The sequence below is a fragment of the Eublepharis macularius genome, chromosome 1, assembly GCF_028583425.1.
Source record: "Eublepharis macularius isolate TG4126 chromosome 1, MPM_Emac_v1.0, whole genome shotgun sequence".
NCBI lineage: Eukaryota > Metazoa > Chordata > Lepidosauria > Squamata > Eublepharidae > Eublepharis > Eublepharis macularius.
Genome location: NC_072790.1, coordinates 141,404,942 through 141,420,545, shown reverse-complemented (window position 1 = coordinate 141,420,545; position 15,604 = coordinate 141,404,942). Strand labels below are relative to the sequence as shown.

Sequence of the window (15,604 nt, the reverse complement as noted above, 5' to 3'; positions counted from 1 at the left end):
GCCTAGATTTCCCGCCCAACCCCCCCACTTCACATCCCATTTCAGAAGAGATGAGGGAGATCGTGCGCCACTTGAGGATCTTACTGCACCTAACTCACTGTGGAAATGACTGGTTCCTACAGTTTCTCAGAGGCCTCATAATCATGTGCACCTTGGTCTACAGCAACCCTGGTGCCTGTATATAAATGGCAGGACTTGCTGCGAAGTTATATCTGCCCCAGCATTCTCGCTGTTGCAGTGATTTCAGCTGATTTCAGCTCCAAGCCATTCGTCCACTCCCTCCTCATAGATCCTAGTGCCGCCTCCACCCCATCCGTGCCTGCTTACTGAGTTCAGATGACAGTGGGAAAATGATCCCATGTTGTTTCAACATCTAAATAGGACCTAGGAATAAAACCTTACATGCTTTTATTCCATCTCTCCTGCTCTCGTAGCCCTTCCTGCCAGCAGAAGACCTGTTGCACTTTGCTCACAGCCAATGCAAAACAACCCTTCTCTACTTTTACCATTCCTCCGAAGATTGAGAAATGCTGCAGCCTTAAACAGGATGTTTGCCCTGTCATCTTTACCTCCCTTGCACATCCTTTCTGCTTGCTGAGGAGGTTTAAGGCTGTTTTTTTGTCCTGCCCTCTTGTTGCCTTGGACTGGCAGAAGGGGAGATAGACTGTATGCAGTTGACTGCAACTGTACTCATCTGTGATTTCCATTCTCAAACCCTTAAAACTCAGGCAATTCCTTTCATAGGAGGAGCTCACAATTGTTCTCAGGTCTTTTCCTGACAAACACAGAGCCCCTAGGTGGGGCCATCAAAGAAGGCTATTAATCAGCCAAATAGCAGAGGACAGCTGGAAGGTGTGCTATGAAATCTTTAGCCAGGCCCAGAGCTTCAGGCATAGTTATCAGGTGTTGAACCTGGTTACGCTTAACAGCACTTTCTGGGGATAAAAAAAGATGGAGAATGTTGTTGTCTTTTTAGGGAACAATGTATGATTCCTTAAGCCAGATACAGGAAAATTTCCAGACCATAAAGTCATTTTCTGTCATTGCTACTGGCCCATTGGGTACTGCCCAAGTCTACATGCAATGCCCTCAAACATATCAGCATCACTTGGAAGGTATTCCTACCATCAATCTTAGGGTCAAACACCCCATATCTCAGCTCAATGTCACACTACCAAGGGGGTATTGAAACAAGGACCAACTAACGAAAGCTGGGTCTAGCACCCTTCTGTTCTTCTAGACAGATTACACTCTTTTATTTTTCTCTTGGGATTCTGTCACTGATTTTGTCATCAGCCTGAAGGAGGTGCACTACACATCTTTATACATCCTAACCACAGGAGGGATCTTTGTTCTATATGTGGTGAATGTTTTCAATAGATGGTGCTTTCCCTCACCTTGGCCTCTGCACCACATGTGCTTACTGAGTGTTTGACAGTGGTAGTCCTGTTCCTCCAGTCCAAGGTCTGCTAGTTATATCCCTACTGGGAAAAATGGCTACTAGTAGCAGAATCCGCATTGCTACTCTTCCCCCTGGTAGAACTATACACTTCATTGGGGTCTGAATTTGGTTCCTCTGTGGACAGGATCTTATTCTTGATTATCAGAATCAGGAAAGTTTGATCTCTGACCCATCTCTGTATTACCAAATGTTATCAATCCGTGTTATTGGTTAAGAAATTACTGGATCTCATAGCGACTATTACCTCTGACCCATTTCTTCACTCACCTGAGTATAGGGCCACTGCAAATCGGGATTTACATCACTGTAACTTGCAAAAGCTGTTTACCCCAGGATCTGTTTGGATTGTTGTCACATGGGCCCAAACTGAGAATCTAACCCAAGTATGCCCATTCAGAAGATCTTGCACTGACATTTCTATAACCACAAATGCTTCAACATTAGATTGGAATTCACTTGGTGGCTTTTTCTTCGTTCAGGGTATTTGGGTATCTATGGTATCTCAGAAAGGAAAGAAAGAAAAAGAAAGAAAGAAAGAAAGAATCCATGCACTTTACAGTATTCTGACGCAGAGCATCTGTTCTTTTTCCCTGCATCTCTTGCAGATCTATTGCACATCAAGAGAGTTCAGACGCACACGAATAATGCTACAGCTTGGCACTATCTAACAAATAGGGAGGAAAGGCATCACTCACTCCCTGTACAGAGATCACAGCTCTATGAGTATAGGCTGTATGAAATAAGGCTCTGCTACAGGGACTTCTGGTTTGGGATTATGGAGGTCTGAAGTGGTCCAGGGAGCTGGACCATCTGAGGTGCTGTTTTTTGGCTGGCGTGGTGCCTCGACCACCCCGCAGCCCCCTGATTTCAGCTAGAAATCGGGCAGGAATGCTTTGTGGCCCTAAGAGTGAGTGATCTCGGCAGAGGAGGGGTTCTGAATAAAGGATTCCCTTTCTGCCTTGAGGTCCCCTCGTAGAAGGGCAGCTATTATCTCTGCAGCAGCTTTTGGAGTCATTTAATTGGCACAGGACCTTCGTACCCAAGCTTCAGAAACGGATTTAAAGCAGAATTGAACAAAAGAAACAGTGAATACAATCCAAGAAGAACAAAAGAAGTAAAGATTGCTATCTCCCCTAACGGACTTGATAATTAAACAAAGACCAAAGTATATTGAATTAAAGAGACAGATACCTAAAGTGGAGGAAGTAAGAAAGTGAGTGGGAGTGGAAATTGTGACTTTTTGAATATAAGAGAGCTAAAAAGAGTGAAAAAGACGTTTTGTTTTGCATACCTGTGGTTTGAGAGATAACAACGCGGGGAAGGAGTGTGGGAAGCAGCTGGAAGATCGCGAGAAGTTGTGTACTCGTTAAAAGCAGCGAGCCACGGCTAGAAGGGCAGGAAGTGTGTTGGGGGAGCAACGGAAAGAGAACAGCGTGGGACAGAGGACCTGAAGAGGAAGCGGAAATTTGCCATCTTGAGTGTGGGAAAGGTTGAAGACTTTACCATAGACTATATCATAGAGAAAAAACGCCCGACATTTTGAAGAAGAAGGGAAATTCACCATTTTGAGTAAGGGAAGGTTGTGAATTTTACCATAGACTGTACTATAGAGAAAAGACGCCCAACATTTTGAATGATATAAAAATTGGACTATTAATTTAAGATTCAATACGGGAGTTTAAAGTGACAGGTGAGAAAACAGAGTTGAGAAATAGAGCGGATTCATGGGGTGCCAAGGCAAGTCCAGCAATGGCAAAAAAAGATAAAGATAGAGACTGGCAGACGGCGATTGAAAGCTTGGACAAAAAAGTGACAGAGGGCAATAAAGAAATAAGTGAAATTATACAAAAGACACAAGAAACGGTACAGGAATTGCAAAAGCAGATACAGGAGTCACAGCAAAATTTATTGAAGGATATTAAAGAGGCTATAAAATCTGAAGTGGCAGAGTTGGTGAAAAATATTGATGAGATGAAAAAAGAGCTGCAAACAACACAGCAGAAGGTACAGGAGGTGGAAATCAGAACGGATGGTTTAAAAGCAGAAACATCAGCATTAAGTGACAGGATGGTTGTGATGGAATGCAAAGCAACGGAAAAACAACTTTGTTTTAGAGGCGTTCCAGAGACAATGGCAAGATCAACCTTGAAACAAATCACTGAAATAATAGCAGAATTTCTAAATAAGGAAAAAGAAGAGGTGGCGGCCAGCCTGGATATAGCCTACAGAGTGAATTCAAGATATGCAGAGCAAAAGAGTCTACCAAGAGATGTTATTGTCCAGCTAACTACAAAGAGAATGAAGGAAGAAATTATTAGAAATCATTTTGAATCCCCGTTGGTACTTGAGGGGACAAGGGTCAGAATTATGAAGGAGTTACCAAGGAGAGTTTTGCAAGAGAGAAAGAAATACAGAGATTTGACACAGAAACTGAAATTTATGAATATAAGATATAGATGGGAAATACCTGAAGGTTTGAGTTTTGAGTTCCAATCTGTGAGACAAGTGATTAAATCAAAACATGCAATGGAAGTGTTCCTGTTGGAGAACGAAAAGGGCTTACCTAAAACAAGTAGACCTTAAATATGGAGTACAAATTAATATCATGGAATGTAAATGGACTTAATTCACCCTCAAAATGCAAGGCAATATTTCATTGGCTTACCAAACAAAGATGTAATTTAATTTGTTTACAAGAAACCCATATAAGAGACCAAGATAATAAGTATTTACAAAATAAGAAATTGGGAAAAGAATTTGTAGTGGCAACAAAGCAAAAAAAAAAGAGGAATTGTAATTTACATAAAAGAAGAATTGCAACCAAAACTGATTGTTGGTGATAGAGATGGTAGATATCTGGCAGTGGAATTTGAGTGCAATGGGGAAAACACATTGATTTTGGGAATCTATGCGCCTAATGGAGCAAAAGAACAATTTTTAATGAAATAATGACTCAGTTGGATCAAATGACATATGATCAAGTGATTGTGGCAGGGGATTTTAATGGTGTTGTGGACTTACAATTAGCCAAAAAAACAAGTGTGAGTAAGAACAAGATGGGAAAATTGCCAAAGTCATTTTTTGAACTTCAAAAACAAGAAAGTTTAGAAGATATTTGGAGAAAGCATAACCCAAAGACTAAGCAATACACTTTTTTTCAGCAAGTCACCAATCATTGTCAAGAATACATACGATTTGGGCATCCAAAGAATGAGCAGTGTGGACTAAGGAAACGGATATTTTGCCAAAAATTAGTTCAGATCATAACCCTATGTTGTGGAGATTTGGAATGAGAAGGAAAAAACTGAGATGGAGATTAAATGAAGATCTCCTGCTTAGCCAAGCAAATTTGGATGTTCTTTAAAAAGAGACTAAATGCTTTATTCAATACAATGTGGATCAAGGTGTATCAATTCATAAAGTATGGGATACCTATAAGGCTGTTATTCTAGGAGTACTGATAGATTTAAATGCCAGAGATAAGAAGAATAAAGAATTGAAATTGAAGGAAATTCAAGAAAAGATAACGCAAAAAGCAACAAATAAGAAAAAACCAGGTAAAAAGAAATTGCAACATGAGATTAGAATGTTACAGGAACAAATAAAAGTGATGGAAAACAAGGAGGTGGAATGGAAACTGAAGAGACTGAAACAAAAATCTTTTGAAGGAGCCAACAAACCTGGGAAATATCTAGCATGGCAGTTGAAGAAAAAGAGAGAGAAGAGAATAATAAGCAAAATTATAGAAGATGGGAAAGAGCTGTTTGATCAAAATGCAATTGGGAGAGCATTTTATAAATATTATGCGAAATTATATCAGAAAAAAACGATTGACAAAAGGCTAATGGAGGAATTTTTTCATAAAATGAAATTGCCAGAGGTGCCTAAGAAATTGAAAGACAATTTGAATGCTAAAATTACAGTAACAAAAATTATGGAGGCGATACAAGCAACGAAAGTGGGAAAGGCGCCAGGACCAGATGGAATTACAGCTAAATTTTACAAAGTATTGGCGGATGAATTAATACAATTGATGCAAAAAGTAATGAACGCAATATTAGAAGGACAGGAAATACCGGAAACATGGAATGAAGCCAACATCTCACTGATACCGAAAGAAGCACAGGATTTAACGAATGTTAAAAACTATAGACCGATACCTCTGACTAATAATGACTATAAGATTTTTGCAAAAATATTGGCTGAAGGACTTAAAACCTGGTTGGTGGAGTTTATAGCAGAGGAACAAACAGGTTTTCTGCCGGATAGACAAATAAAAGGCAATTTAAGAGTAGTACTGAATGCAATAGAGTACTATGATAAGAATCCAGGAAAAAAAGTTGGTTTTTTCTTTGTGGATGCAGAAAAAGCTTTTGACAATCTAAATTGGGACTTTATGTTCGCCACGATGGAAAAGATGCAAATGGGCAAGATGTTTATTCAAGCTGTGAAGGCAATATATAAAGACCAATCTGCAGCTATAATCGTAAACTGTGATATAACAAAAAAGTTGGAAATAAGTAAAGGAACAAGACAAGGATGTCCACTCTCCCCATTGTTGTTTGTGATGGTATTGGAAATTTTATTGAGGCAGATACGTGAAGATGATATGATAAGAGGCTTGAAAATTAAAGGATTCTCATATAAAGTGAGAGCTTTTGCCGATGATATTATGGTGATCATGGAAGATTCAATCCAAAATATGCCAAGATTGATGGAGAAAATAAAAGAATTTGGGGATTTCGCAGGATTCTACGTAAATAAGAGTAAATCAAAATTAATATGTAAAAATATGTCTAAGCAAGAACAACAAGATTTAATGGAGATAACGAACTGTGAGGTAGTCCATAAAACAAAATACCTAGGTATTGAGTTGACTGCGAAAAATATTGATCTTTTTAAAAACAACCATGACAAATTATGGCAGCAAATAGATATGGACATGTTGAAATGGAACAAAATGAATTTATCATGGTTGGGTCGCATTGCTGTAGTTAAGATGAATGTACTTCCGAGGATAATGTTTTTAATGCAAACAATACCAATTGTGAAAGATAATAAGCAATTTGAAAAATGGCAAAGGAAGATTTTGAACTTTGTATGGGCAGGGAAGAAGCCCAGAGTCAAGATGAAGGTATTATATGATGCTAAGGAGAGAGGCGGACTACAATTACCGAATTTGCAATTGTATCACGAAGCTATATGTTTGGTTTGGTTGAAAGAGTGGATGTTATTGAAAAACCATAAGCTATTGACGTTGGAAAGATATAACAAAATTTTTGGATGGCATGCGTATCTGTGGTATGAGAAGACAAGAGCTGATGCTATGTTTTTACATCATTTTGTGAGACGGAGTTTATTTGCAGTTTGGAAAAAATATAAGAGATATTTAGATGAAGAGATTCCAATGTGGATTATACCTGCAGAAGTCGTAAACCCCAAGGTGGAATATGATGGAGAGGAGTGGAGGACATATAAAGAAATTTTAAGAGTAGATTGTGATAAATATATACTTAAAACAAATGAAGAACTGCCGTTTCAGTATGGTTGGTTTCAATATAGACAACTAAAAGACTTATATGATACAGATTGTAGAAAGGTAGAATTTAGGACTAAAAACTCAGAACTAGAAGAATGTTTACTTCAAGAGGGGGAAAAGATGATATCTAAAGTATATAAGATTCTGTTAAAATGGTTTACAGAAGATGAGATAGTTAAAGTACAGATGGTGAAATGGGCAATAAATTGTAATAAAGATACACCGATGGAAGTTTGGGAAAGGTTGTGGAAAAATACTATAAAAATTTCAACATGTACCACTATAAGAGAAAATGTGTATAAAATGATGTACAGGTGGTATTTAACGCCAAAAAAGTTAGCAAATGGTAATAGTCAAATGTCAGATAAGTGTTGGAAGTGTAAGAAACATGAAGGTTCTTTTTATCATATGTGGTGGACTTGTGAAAAAGCTAAACAATTCCGGGGGGAAATTGTAGAGGTTATGTCAGATTTTTTACAGAAAAATGTGATTAAGAACCCAGAATTGTTGTTATTAAGTATGAACCTAGAAGAATTTGATAGAATGGACAGAACAATGGTGTTTTATATGATTACTGCAGCTAAGATGTCTTATGCACAGTTGTGGAAGACTCAAGAGATACCATCAGTGGAAGATTGGATTCTGAAATTACTAAATATGGCAGAAATGGACAAGCTAACAAGGAAGTTGAAAGAACAAGATACTGTGGAATATGTTATGAGTTGGGAGAAACAAGAATTATGTGGAAAAAAGTGGGACATGAAAGGCAAAATGTGATCTTTGGATAATTGTTAAGAGGGGAGAATAGATCTTTACTTTATATTAGTTAGAGGTGAAAATATGGATAGTGTATAAGTAAGATGCATTCCCTGCATTTGTTGCAGATCTATTGCACATCAAGAGAGTTCAGACGCACACGAATAATGCTACAGCTTGGCACCATCTAACAAATAGGGAGGAAAGGCATCACTCACTCCCTGTACAGAGATCACAGCTCTATGAGTATAGGCTGTATGAAATAAGGCCCGGCTACAACCGTGCATATGATGGAGAAAGAAACCACAGAATGGAAGTGCTCAGTGCAACTCTTCACAATCACCAGGAATGGGCAATTAATATCAAGTATGTCCTGTCCTTTTCATCTGTGAATTTTCTCCACTGTGGACTTCCTTGCATTACAAGGACTAAATAATTATGTCCGCTAGCAGGTACCGGGTCCCTTCCAAATTCCTTAGACCAAAAGTTTTCTTCATAGTTCCACCTACTTCCCTCATACAAGGATACTTGCAGAATTTGGATTTTCCATGCTCTCTGCATTCTGCTCACCCTTTTTTTGACCATGCCGCTTTAGAGTCTCTGTTCCAATACTGATGCCTCTGCTTCCTGATACTACCAGACCCTCTGTGTAGAGGTCAGGTATGGCACTGTGACATAGCACCTCTGAAACTGACTGTGTGGCTACAGAACCCACAAGACTCTTTCCCTCCAAAGAGGTGAACCAGGCCATTTTGAATACCTGCAAAGTGGTATTTTTGGTATCTTATGGTCACAAGTGGAATTGATTCCTAATACAGTTAGAACTTAAAGGACTATCACCCTTCTCCTGACCATTAGTAACTAATTTTAATACTTGTTATGACTTCATAACCAGGACCAATTTGTGTCTTCTAGTAAAGTACAATTAGCTGCTATATCAGCCTTTCATGGCAGAGTTGACAACAACATGTTTTCTTCTCTTACCATATTTCTTGTGTTTCTGAGGAATATCTTTGATACCGTTCCTCTGAGAATCCTTCTAGTTTTTTTATGGAGTCTCCTGCTGGTTCTCTCTCTCAATTAAGATCAGCAACCTTTGAACCCATGCTTTCCTGCCCCTTCCCCTCTTATCTTAGAAGGTGGCATTTATGGTTGCTGAAATGTTGGCCAGATGATGGAGGTGGGATTCATGCCCATTCTGGCCAATTCCTCATTTACTCAATTCTTCCAAATGAAGTTGTCTGGCACATCAGCCTCAATTTCCACCCAGAGGTTGTGTCAAAATTTCACCTACAACAAAAAGAGTCATGCTATCTTTTTTTCTCTAATGTTGTATGCAGTCAGCTCAGCCTCCGCCATATTTAATAGCCATTTTATCGTGGCTGCTTGTGGTATAAAAAATTACCAGGCCTCTGGATTCAAAATGGCAGCTTGTATTGCAGCCAGACAATTGCTGACAACTTCAGCTAACAGTTGCTGAGTCCTGCCCAGGAGATCCAGGCATGAATGGAATGCGGCATAGGAATATGGAGTGATTGGAGGTGATTGGATTTGCAGTCTCCCCAACCCCTAAGGAATCCAGTGCAACAAAGGTCTCAGGTCTTGCTGAGTCATCTCCACTTAACACATTCATTTCCCTTCTTCCGTGATGAGAACGCCTGTCCTTGATTGAGGAGCTAATCAAATGACATTCATAAGTATTTACAGTTGTTCCTGCAAAAGTACATTCCCCAGTTAAATTAATCAACTTAGCTCCAGTGGACTTCATTAACAAACTATCCCTTTGTGCAGCACTAGAACAAATTTTGCATTTGCTTTCAAATGCCCCAGCAGCTACCAGCCAAGGTAATCAAACCTTTTGTCAATCCCAGGAACTGACCATTGGAGTCTTTTTTCTAATGGCTAGGTGGGTTCTCCCACCTCAGGACACATTTTACCTATAAAAATAGGGCCCTGGCCTCATTCAAATTGTGCATGCTTCCTGGCTGCTCCCTTAGGATCGCTTCCCTAAGCCTCTCTCTCTTTGTACATGCTTACCGGATCCAAAGTGCTGTTCCCTTGAGGTTTGCCCTAAGCCTCTTGCTCCCTTGGCCAGGAATGCTGGCATTTGAAGCTCTCCTTCTGCGGACCTCCTGCTCTCCAGATAGGTAATTATCACCTTGCAAAACCTCAAATCTATCCCACCTTCACCACTGCTTTTCTTAGGCCTCTTGTGTGTTTGTGGGTGTATGCATTTGCCTCTTGAATTAAAATTATCCTTTAATAAAGAACATTGGCTTCGTGTGTGTATATCCTTGAGAAAGGACTCCATAAATTATTGGTGAAGAGATCCCGCGGTTCCCAGCCTCTCGCATAGCTGTCTTCCTTGCTTGCTAATTCCCCTCCACAAATGCTATTTACTTGCAAGGAGACCAATTCAGGTAACAATGTTGCTTCTGTAACAGAACATAAATTACACAGGTTGAATATGAAGAAGGGATTTTTGTATCAATAAGAAGAACCAAAGGGTTCACAAACCCTAATGCCACCTTGTGCATTATTCTGGATGCCATAAGGGTCTCCCAAGTTCTTCCAAACCTTATGTGGATGGATAGTGACAGATTAAACTGCTCCAATGAGGCAAAGATCAGTTGAACCCTGGTGATCAGAATATACTAGACTGTGATACTGCCTTGTTGGCAGTCTTCTCACAAAGGGTCTGTCTTCAGCACATCTGTCAGGCTGCCATGTGGTTTGCAGCTGATATAACTTAGTAAAGCACTACGCTGTCGACACGAATACCAAAAAAGTGTCCACAGGGGGAACAGCTGACCTGCATTCCTTGACCAGCTGACCCATTCACACCCTCCTCCATTGTTGATTAGCTTGCTAAACTCCCAATATGGGACTGCACTGATGACGAAAACAGTGTTGCACTTACCTGTAACTGTTGTTCATCCAGGTCTTCGTTCAGGCACACATTTCCTCCCTCCTGCCCCACTGTGAGTGTGTTTGTTTTACTATATTATACATCCGGCAGCTATGGAGAACTAAGAGGAATGGGGGCACTCTTCCCACCTGCGTTCGGTGGGAAACTCCTGCATATGCACAGTAGGGGCAGAGCACCCCCTTCTGGTCTTTTAGAGCTAAAGAATTTTTTCGGCAGGCCTGCTTGTGCGCAGTACCAATGTATGCCTGCACGAAGACCTAGATGAACAACAGTTACAGGTAAGTGCAACACTGTTTTTTAAGAGTTTTAATTGAACAGGATATTTTCTTGTTTTAATTGTTCCCTGCAAGTAACAATCTTCTAGGAATGTCCTGAAGTTAAGCGTTACCAATGGTTTTGCTAAGCATGCCCACCTAATAGCTATTGATATTCTTGCCTTCCATTAATTTCCCCAGTACCTCTTAAATCTTAGTTATAATTTTGCCAGTTTCTATTTCAAATGACAGAGTTCTCCAAATCAACTGTGTCTAGAGTCGTTGCCTTGTCCATTTAAAATTAGTTCAATTTTTTCCCAATATTTTATGGCATATTTTAAGAAAGGGACACAGTGAAATACTGTTTAACTGTTTTCTGTTTTTGTTAAGCTGTGTCTGTGTTAATTTCAGCAAACACTTTACTGAAAACATACCTTGTATATGGCCCATTGAAAAGAATTGGACCTACACAACAGCAGAAATGTGATCTTGTACAGTTCCTGGTCATTTCAGCAAAAATTGATTTACAATTATAATCTTAAAATTAATTGAAGAACATAAGAACTGAAGAATTTAAGAACTGCACAGGCAGTTCAGTCTAGAAGAACATATTGTTTCCAACACTGGAAGGCAGATGCTTCTAGGGATCCTATAAACTAGAAATGAAGGCAACAGTCTCTACTGTTCCTCATCTTCCAGATACTAGTATCCAGAATTATGCTGCCTTGAACTTAGAGGTTTTGTTTGTCTTTTGTGGCTAAGAGCTGTCAATAGACTATGCTCCAAGAACATATCTAATCATTTGCCGAACCCTTCTAAGCCAGTGTTTCACCCTCACTAAATCATGTGTAGCAGCAAATTCTGTGCGTTAGGCTGTTTTCACATCAGGATTTTACCCTACACAGAATGCAAGAAGCCCTCTTTCCCAATTAAATTGGGGTGGCCATGTGATGTGCTCATTTTGAGCATGCCTTGTGGGCCTTCTAGGGCTTTCCCCTTTTAAAAAGAGCAAAGAGAAATCTGTTCTGTTTGGTTCTGCCTGAAGCCAGAGCGGAATAAGGGCTCCAACTCTGGCCCTGCAACCACTGCAAAGGCAGGGACAAGAAGGGAACACAGGGCTTACCTGTGGCTCCAGAGGCATGGCTGGTGGTTGGTACAGCTGTATGGCTGTTTCCTCAGGGCAACAGAAGTGGATGGCAGGCTGGCAACGCTGGGGCTTCAAGCCCTGGCAGACCAGAAACCAAAGCCCAACAGAGCCCAAAGCTCTGTGGCCCAACAGTAGCCTGTTGGGTCAGGCCAGGGAATAGGCCAAAGATGGTCACAAGGAGATGCAGATAATTCCCAAGCCTTTTCTAGAGACAGGAGGCAGCACCCAAAATTGGCTCATTCCCTATGAACCAGAGGAACCCCAGCCAAGGAGGACTCTGAGCTGCAGCTCAGAGATAAGGACAAGAGATTGAAGGAAGTCTTGATGGGAGGAGGCAGACCTGGGTGAAGATTCAATACCCTCCCTGCCCAGTCTGACACCCCTGCAAGATGGGTGGAGAGTGTACCCCCTCTGGTTATCTCCAAAGAGGGAGACTTGTAACCATTTTGTACAGTGAACTGCCAGCTGTGGATCATTGGACAGCCTTCTCGTGCCTCTAGAGCTCACAAGATTAAAGAGAAAAGTGTGGGGTGGCTGTGGGTAGCGTGTTCATGCACTTTCTCCACCTGCAACTGATATGAGGAGGAGATGGGGCTAAGATCTAACTTGAAAATGATGAAGTTAAGCTCTGAATTTTCTCCCCTCCCTCCTTTGGAATTTAAAAATCCAAAAGTAAAGGAAGAGGGAAAGGGGAGTTGTTCTGCCACAGGTGGACCTGGCATTATCTCTGTTGGATCTCTATTTTTGCACAGCCATGACCAAGGAAAAGAGGAGTGGTCAGGGTAACGGCACCAGTGAGTGACATAGAAATGGAATGTGTGATCTGCATTCCTGTGTCACCTGCACCAGTTGATTTGGCAAGAATATGTCTTCACAAATCCATGTGAAAGCAACCATGTACACTACATGAAAATGGTTTTGTTTTTAATCTCTCTCGATTCTATTGCTGATTTCATTTGGGATTACTCCTCCTGTCCCCAGTACAAGGGCTTCCTCCATAAATATGGCTCCACCTCCTATGATGGCAATTTTATTCTTGTGTCCATCACCACCAAAAGTGCCCACAGGTTCAAAAAAGTTGGGGACCTCTGCTATCTTTGTTGAGAAGGGGCTTACCTCCTTGATCATTTCTGCATCTTTTCTAGCTCTACAACCATTCTTTTTAAAATAGAACAGAATTTTACACAATATTTCAAATGCAGTCACAACAGAGATGTAATAAAGACACTATGGATATTGTCTGTTTCATTACCAGGCATTTCCTGCTAACCCCTAACATAGATTTTACCTTTATCTATTGCTACTAGGGTTGCCAGATCCCCTTACTCTCCCAGATCCCCATACTCTCCCACTCAACTTTCCTGGCGTCTTTGTGTGCGGGCTTTGCACATGTGTGCTCCAGGGCAGTGCAATGACTTCACTTCCAAGAAGTAACATCATTGTGCAGGGCTCAGGAGCACATCTGCACTTTGCAGTGGGCCAATTTAGGCCCTAAACCAGCCCATTTGTGGCCCAAATCAACCTGCTGAGTGCTTTTGGGGTGGTGCAATGACATTAGTTACTGGAATGATGTCATTGCACCACCCTGGGAGTTTGTCCAGGAGGCCTTTCCCCCCACCAGCCAGGTGAGTGGTAGCAGGGGGTGGGGGTGGGAGATGGGGATCCCCTGCCCCCACCAAGGGACCTGGCAGCCCTAGTTGCTGCTGCACACTTAATTGGTGTTTTAATTAAATTTTCTATGATGACTATGATCTTGTTCAGACATCAGTATATTTATGAAGTAATATTTATGTACAAAGAACCTCATTTGCCATTTGCTGCCCGTCCAACTTATAAGTAAGCAAAATAGTAAATTCTAGCATATATTGCTAGTTGCCAGATTTCACATTTAAGGATTTCTGGGTACTTTGCCTATGTTTGTTTGTTTGTTAGCTTGCTTAGCTTCATTTATACCCCACCTATCTCCCCAATGGAGATACAAAGCAGCTTACATCATTATCCTCTCCTCCATTTTATTTTCATAACAACCCTATGAGGTGGTAAGGCTGAGGGTATATGACTGGCTCAAGGTTGTCTATGGCAGAGTGGGGTTTGAACCTGGGTCTCTCAAATCCTAGTCTAACCACTATACAACACAGTCTCTCACAGGTCCTTGCCCTGTGTTTTAGTAGGATTGATTACTGTTGTCCTTTGATTTTCTCAGTCAAAATACATTTTCTGTTCCTCAGACTTAACTGTGACTGGTTGGATATCTCTTATTTTCTTGATACAATTTTAGTGGACTGTTAACTTTTGTTTTGAATGAACTGAACAAAAGTATTATAAGAAAAAACTGCATGCTGTAAACTTTTGTGTCGTATCTGTTGTTAATCAATTGACTGTGCCTTTGTTTGTCTACAGTTTGAAATGCTGACGGGATCATTGCCATTCCAGGGGAAAGACAGGAAGGAGACCATGGCTCTCATTCTCAAGTGAGTTGTAAATTCCAACTTGCTTGCCTGGTGTTCTTTTGCTCTGAATAAAATATTTGAACTAGCCATATTTACATGTATAAAACACATAGGAGAAATTAACAGAGAAAGTGAGAATTTCAGATACTCATTATCAGAGGGGAGAGCCATTGTGGGAAGGACTGGGAGCGGGACAAAATTCCTGGGTCCCATGTCAGCTTTAAAAAAAAAAATATTCCACATTAATTTAAAACATAACCATACAAAACTCAAAATATGACAATTCCTAAGGAGTTCCATACATTTAGAAATTCAGTAGTTCTTAACAATGAATGTTAGAAGAAACAATTTCTTTTTCCTGCAAAAATTGCACAATAGGAAACCATATTGCTTGGAAATTTTTTCGATAGGCTTCCAAATTCTGAATGCCTGTAGAGCAATCCACTTTACCCAATATAAAATGGTTCCAGATGGTTCATACCAATTTTGTAGTGAGGGCCCTATCTTATTTCTCCATTTCTTGGCAATCTCTATCCTAGCAATTGCTAACAAAGTTGTTATTGTAACCAGCTTGTTTTTATCTACTTGTTTTAACAAATCTATTTCTAGAAAAATATTTTCTGGGTTTCTTGGAATCTGTTGGCCCACTATACTTTCTATTTGCAATAATACTTTATTCCAGAACCTTTTAATGGTGGGGCAAAGCCAAAAACAATGTAAAAAGTCTCCTGTCTGTCCACAACCTTTCCAACATTTTAAGTTCAATTTCTTTTGAAATTTAGCAATTCTCATTGGAGTTAAATAGCTTCTATGTAATATCTTAAATGAGTTAAAGTGAATTGTTAAAATTTTAGAATTAAAACTTGGGGCCTTCCATGCTTTTTCAAACTTCTCTTTGGAAATTCTACCTTCACAATCTGCAATCTAAGCTCTTTCAGCTGTTATAATAGGTTTATTACATGTTGATAATAGTACTTTATAGATCTGAGAAAGGAGACCTTTATGGCCTCTCTCACTTTGCTTAAATAGTGCTTCTAGAGCAGTTAAAGGCATTGTCCAGTTTCACA

At 40.1% G+C, this 15,604-nt stretch overlaps 1 protein-coding gene across 2 annotated transcripts in view; it reads left to right on the top strand.

The window, feature by feature from the left end:
- The window catches only part of RPS6KA2 (ribosomal protein S6 kinase A2), a 299,866-nt gene that overhangs the window by 212,129 nt on the left and 72,133 nt on the right, over positions 1-15,604 (top strand). For both annotated transcript variants that reach the window (XM_054982534.1, XM_054982543.1), the window contains exon 9: positions 14,488-14,558. In XM_054982534.1, the coding sequence (XP_054838509.1) occupies positions 14,488-14,558 (71 nt within the window). The remainder of the gene's footprint in view (positions 1-14,487; positions 14,559-15,604) is intronic.